The sequence below is a fragment of the Verticillium alfalfae genome, genomic scaffold, assembly GCF_000150825.1.
Source record: "Verticillium alfalfae VaMs.102 supercont1.12 genomic scaffold, whole genome shotgun sequence".
Taxonomy (NCBI): domain Eukaryota; kingdom Fungi; phylum Ascomycota; class Sordariomycetes; order Glomerellales; family Plectosphaerellaceae; genus Verticillium; species Verticillium alfalfae.
In genome coordinates, this window is record NW_003315027.1 from 830,394 (window position 1) to 836,393 (window position 6,000).

At 52.7% G+C, this 6,000-nt stretch overlaps 2 protein-coding genes across 2 annotated transcripts; one reads left to right on the top strand and one right to left on the bottom strand.

The window, feature by feature from the left end:
• Positions 1 to 719: 719 nt before the first annotated feature.
• Positions 720 to 1,547, bottom strand: VDBG_08489 (conserved hypothetical protein; the record flags this gene model as incomplete). Its single annotated transcript, XM_003001398.1, has 2 exons — positions 720 to 1,291; positions 1,361 to 1,547. 2 exons carry the CDS (start codon positions 1,545 to 1,547, stop codon positions 720 to 722), a joined length of 759 nt encoding a protein of 252 aa, XP_003001444.1.
• A 3,238-nt stretch (positions 1,548 to 4,785) lies between these two features.
• On the top strand, positions 4,786 to 5,747 carry VDBG_08490 (conserved hypothetical protein; the record flags this gene model as incomplete). The annotated part of the gene is made up of 3 exons (XM_003001399.1): positions 4,786 to 4,822; positions 4,877 to 5,577; positions 5,721 to 5,747. 3 exons carry the CDS (start codon positions 4,786 to 4,788, stop codon positions 5,745 to 5,747), a joined length of 765 nt encoding a protein of 254 aa, XP_003001445.1.
• Positions 5,748 to 6,000: the final 253 nt, after the last annotated feature.

Below are 6,000 nucleotides of genomic sequence, written 5' to 3' on the forward strand. Positions count from 1 at the left end.
GAGCTGGGTATGACGGCCTCAATCACGCTGCGGAAAACATGAAAACCCGCTCAAGGACTACCACGCTACTTAAAGAGCCAGTAGAAGCCCCTATCTATACCTTGTACTCAACGAAAGTAAAACACGTATACATTCCCCCTCTTTATAAGGCAAAACAAAAACATTCATAGATGTGTGGCGTCTCTAGCCGACTACCCCCGACAAGGACGCGTGGCCGATAGCCTATAGATAATTGACATACACTACACACCAGGATACGATGGCTGCGTAGATGAATTCTACGTCGGGCGCGCGGATAGTATCTTCCGCAACCTAAACCACTACTACTAGGGGTTGGTACGGATACGCCCGGTCAGTGGTATATGGCGACCGATGGACTCCACAAAACCTGGTACGGGGAGCAGCCGATGGTCAACTTTGGTCACATGTACCTGTGGGACAAGGAAATCCGGTGCGAGTGCGAAGTCTGCGCGAGTCCAATATTGAGAGACCTCACGCACAATATGTTGAAGCAGCCACAGCAGCCGCAGCCGTCCATCAATCAGCCGCTTATGGCACTCAAGTTGGACTTTCATTATCTATGAGAGAGGAAACGGGATTACACTCGGTCCACCCACGGTTCTACCACTCGCCAGCTTCCAACGGTCACTTTGCAACCACCTCTGGTCGCTGCTTGGGCTCCGTCCCCCGTCACCCCTGTGCCCTTGCTCAAACCCTGCCTACACATTGTACTTTGTCCTGATTAGCTCATAGTTGGCGCGCATCAGCAGCTGGCAGGTCTCGCCTCCCTTAGAAGACGCCCTCCAAACACCGTTGAAGCTGCGGGCCCTTTTCTGGGTCCAGTCGGCATCGTTGCGGATGTCACGGCTGCCGATGTGAAGTTCAGGGAAGCCGCTGGCTCTCCTCGCCCGGTAGAGGGCGTTGGCGCCCTTGTTGGAACCGGCGATGACCAGGTTCTGCCAGCGGCTGTGGAGCATGAAGCTACCGGCCTCGCGGTCGCCCCAGCGGTAGATGGCCTGCACGCCTCCCGACGTGGGCCCGTTGGGGCCCGTGTGATTCTGCCTCTTGTGCTTCATGCAGGTTTTTCCGCCCAGGCTTCCGCGGTGGAAGAATACGTCCTTGCCGACACGAACGCTCTGTCGTTTGGTGAGGCCCTCTTCGTCTACATCCTCGTCGTCGTCGACCGCCTCGGTAGAGTCATTCTCGTCGTCGTCGTGCGCGATGTAGTCGCGGGCGACCCAGATCGTGACGTGATCCCCGTCATCACGCTTCATGAGGGAGTGCCTGTACACTACGAGCGAGACGGTAGTCAGTATCCGCCAGAATTATTACCGCTATCAGATAGGGTCATGCGACTCACTCTCTGTCAGGTTGACGCCGTGAGCATCAGCGAGCTCAAGGTCACGGGGCCCCAAGACGTCGTCGCGCTTGAAGAGGGTCGTCTCTTGCAAGCCATGGGAGAGGTCAGACATGTCGGCGTCCGGCAGGGCCAGGGCCATGGTCGCGGCAGCGAAGAAGCCGGGGAGGAGAATGGTTTGGAAATGCATTGTGGAACGTAGCTGAGAGGGGAGTATTGAGGTGGTGGTGATGGTATACTTTGTATGAACATAATTATGGTCTTGAAGCCGGGAACCGTGGCATTTTATACGCTTTGCTGCCTGCTTCCCTGATCTTCTTCCGTTCTCTAGACTCAGTCGTCGTCCAGGTTGAGACCTAATGATTGAGTGGCTGGTCCGGTGGGCCACATGGAGTGACAGCGAAGGGAATCGCCGTGCCCTCAGAGATCAAGGATTCAGACCAGGTGAAGACTCTCGTAACATGCTGAAGACCGTTGATTGATCTTCTTGGCCTGTAGGAATAGATGACCCGAATCCGTCTTGTCCGCCCCCAAATACGCGTCGCTGACAATTATCGTCGTCGACGCAACGTCTTGGCCGTTGTCATCTGCAACATCGCGGGATTCGGCAGTGCTGCCCAGGTGGCCAAGACTGACCTATGCGTTCCGCAGCAAATCTCACTTGCGCTGCGCCGGGAACTGCGAATTGCGATATGGGGTCAGAAATCTCGACTCTCCTTTCCCTTGCGGACAATTGACCATAATCCGCTTATTCCGTGCATGGAGAATCCATGGATGCGTGCCCCTGCAGAAGAGCCTCGCCCCCGCTGGACAGTTGTCAATGGGGGCCGTTTGCTGTCGGATGCATCAACATCCGGGAGGCTCACAATGGAGGCTCACAGCCAAACAGCCACTACAGCTACTCACTACTGTAGCACGATAAGGATCCAGCTGTCGGGGTCCCTCGGACAGATTGTTTCCTACTGCGACATCGCCACCGACGAGGTATCCAGTAATCACAGTCCATCTCATTTTCTGTCTTCCAGAGCAAAGCGGTAGGCCAGAAGCCTTAGTGATAGGAGAGAACACAAAGTCAACACAGCAGATGAAGAAGCGAAGGCATTTTTACCAAACCCTGTTGATGCGTTGACATCCGGAGGCGAGGCAGCTCCGAGAATAGAAGCCGTAGAGCAGGCTGGCGAAGGTGATTTTTGAAGCTCGAGAAATAAATCGGAGGGCTGAGACTATATTTTGCTGTGGCTATGATTGACCCTTTCAGCTTGTGTCAGTCCCACCCGCCTGACTCTCCACGGCGTGGTAGAGCTGCCATTCTGCTGATCCTCTGCGTGAAATCATCGCGTGTCTATCTACTCGACTAACTTGCGACAAGATCGAATTTTAAGCTGGATTCTTTAAAAGGCTATGTCTGCCCGACGATAGGAAAGGTAGGCAGATGAGTTTGCACATAACTGTACACACACCGTCCAGCGTTTCTGCCGCCAGTTGGAAATCGAATCAAGTCGCAATTGGCGTGACTCTTGAAACTGCCGTATACTCCTCACCTCGGGCATTTGTGGAAATAGGCATGATATTAGAAGAACAACAAAGTTATAGATGATGTGCATTAGTCTGGCTGAAAAGTCCTGTTTATCGACTTCGTCCTAGTCATTGCTCCTACACGACGGACCGTTGATTTAATGTATGCGTTGTCTTAGTTTTTAATACCATTTAGGAATTTCCTCATGTGAAGCATAGTACTGCAGTGGACTGAATGGAAAGGTGGACTCTCGATCACCCTTCTTAAAAGATGGTGGACATCCCAGGAAGCTACCAATGTAAATTTTAGGTTCGGCGAGGGATTAATGGCATTTGATGCATGAAATAACTTGCACATAAGTATGAGTATTGATTGACGGCGTGATGAAGCCTTTAGCCTCCATCGCCATGGAAGTAACTCAGTCTAAAGACCTCCATGGAAGGCGGCACAAAATGTCCCTCCCTCAGTAGGCCACATGGAGATTCTCTGCGATGGGCCCATTTGTCAGGAGATCTCTGCGGAGCCACGGCAGAGGGGACTAGTAACAGACAAAGAGTCACGAGGGCGTATGTGTAAGGACCGCGGAGGGTCAGAATTTAGATGTGTCCCGACCTCCTACATATATACTATTGCCTCGAACCACGTGTGAAAGACCTCTTCACTCTGCCCCAAATCAAGCACTGACACCCTTTGTCAGGAGAAGGTAATTAGCAGAGTGACAAGGTCTCCCGCAGGCGATATACGCAGTCGATCGATAGATATGAAACAAGAACACATCTGATGTCTGTCCCTATACAGCCCTCATATAGGCGCTCCCGTGGTCTCCAGCCACTAACCAGCCTCCTGATCCGCAGTTGCCTCATGACAGTCTTCAAACTAACTGAAGAAAAGTGACGAGTGCTGCGAGGTGTTGTGTCTGGGCAAACATCATACCCTATCACACACTGAGGCAGACGAAATGGATGGCACTTGCCGGGCAGAATAGCAATGCACGTCTGGTGAGCTGCACCTGATCTTAATAATCAATACGGCCAAGTGCTGAAACAGGCAGACATATACACCGCGCTGAGCTGATGTTCTGAAGTTCTCATGAGTCAACCTTCTGGTGCGGCTCGGCCACGTCCTGGCATGCGTACTCAAAACAACGCAAAGTCCATGCCCTGCACGTCCTCAGCCGGCCGAAGTCTGGACGGGGCGCTTCTAGATCTCATGACACTAATGCCGCAGAGCTGCCTTCGTGTCCATCATGCATTCGTGTGGCACAGGAACTGGGTACTGAGGGCTAAGTACTGAAGCGGAAGTCCAGACGTTCTGAGGCAGACTTCCATAGACGACAACATAACTTAGATCATGTCGAATACGACCTTGGAACGGAAGCAATACTGCCGATCTCTGCTGCGAATGTGACGCGCCGCGGGGGGCTTCAAACCACATGACTGATGGCTGTAGCACTTTATGAATATATTTTGAGGAACTTTTGTTCATCGCTAGACATTGAGGCGCCACGAATGCAAACTGTTACTGGCAGTAGCCCTTAACATTCGTCAGCGGAGCCAAGCTTTCCGGGGCACGCTTGGTTTGACCTGCAGGTCCAACGAATTGTCATTCTCTTCGTCGGCGTTGTTAGCCAAGAAGAGTACGCTGAGGCTGAATGTAAATGATATCGCCATTTCATTGACATGCATTTTCATGTGCGAGCCATATGCAAGTAATATCAGACGGGCGCGCACTACGACATTGGGGACGGCGAACTTGACCAATATCACTGTCTATGACAATGCCACTACAATCGCAGACTGGGGTCTTGGTTAATAAATAAGGTCGTCCTCCGGGGGTTCATCTCGAATGGCATGCGCAAAATCAAGACTGCCACCCACGACTTCATACTTCTGACACGATGAAAACGGCCGTCATGCTTGGGCTTCTGGCCCCCTTCGCCTTCGGGAACTGTACGTTTTGTGCACGCCAATGAACTGATTCGTTCTCTAACCACATAAGAATAGATCTTTTTCGAAGCATCACAGTGAACCGTGGACGTTCGGCCGACTGGGAATTCGTTCGTGAGACCGCCAACAATCCCGCCAGCAACCCCATCGAAGACGTCAGCTCGCCGCTTCTAAGTTGTTATGAGAAGATTGGGCGCCCAGTCTCGGCTGTGCAGACTGTGGCACCGGGCACTCGCATCAGATTTCCCTCCAGCGTTCCAATCGGGCACCCCGGTCCAGTGCTATTCTATCTGGCCCGTGTGCCCGATGGCCAGGATGTCAACTCCTGGACGCCCACCGGCGATGTCTGGTTCAAGGTGGATCAGTACGGTAACACGCCCGGTGTGAACAATCAGTTCGCTGTCGAGATGACCGAGGTCTTCACGACGATCCCAGCAAGCCTCCGCCCTGGCAACTACCTTCTCCGCGCTGAGCACATCGCACTCCACTCCTATCAGAAGCCACAGTTCTCCCTCGCTTGTGCGCAGCTTCAAGTCACTGGCTCTGGCCCTGATTTTCCGGAATCATTCGTGTCCTTCCCAGGGGCATACAAGGCTGATGATGTTGGTCTGTTATTCGACATCTACGCGGGCACAAACAACCCGTATCCCTATCCTGGCCCGGCCGTATGGGTTCCTTCAACTCCTCCGCCGACACCACCCCCTGCCACGACTCTTGTAACTCGCACTACAACTGCGGTCCCGCAGCCAACGGGCCCGGTGTGTGCACGCTTGTGGGCCCAGTGTGGCGGCCAAGGCTTTGTAGGACCAACCTGCTGTGCTGCTGGGACGTGTATCAAGCATAACCAGTGGTTCAGTACTTGCCTGAACAGCTGAGCTGACCGTGTGGAGGGCAATAACAGCTTTTCGCGAGTTTCTGGCAGCATTGAGCTGCTAATCCGAGAAGCAAAAGAGTAGTTAGATGGACTGAAGTGCGTGGCGATACGTCATGGTACTCCAAAAACTTGACAGAGTTAGTTAGAGTACCACAGCACCTTCGTATCAAGACGTCAATAGTTGTGCAAATTTCGTTGAGCTAGCCTCTTAGCAACGACTTTGTAGAGAACAATGTCATAGCACGTTGAATCTAACACAACTCCCTAATCCCTCCCTCCGGATCTATTTATTGTAACGGCAGCGAAG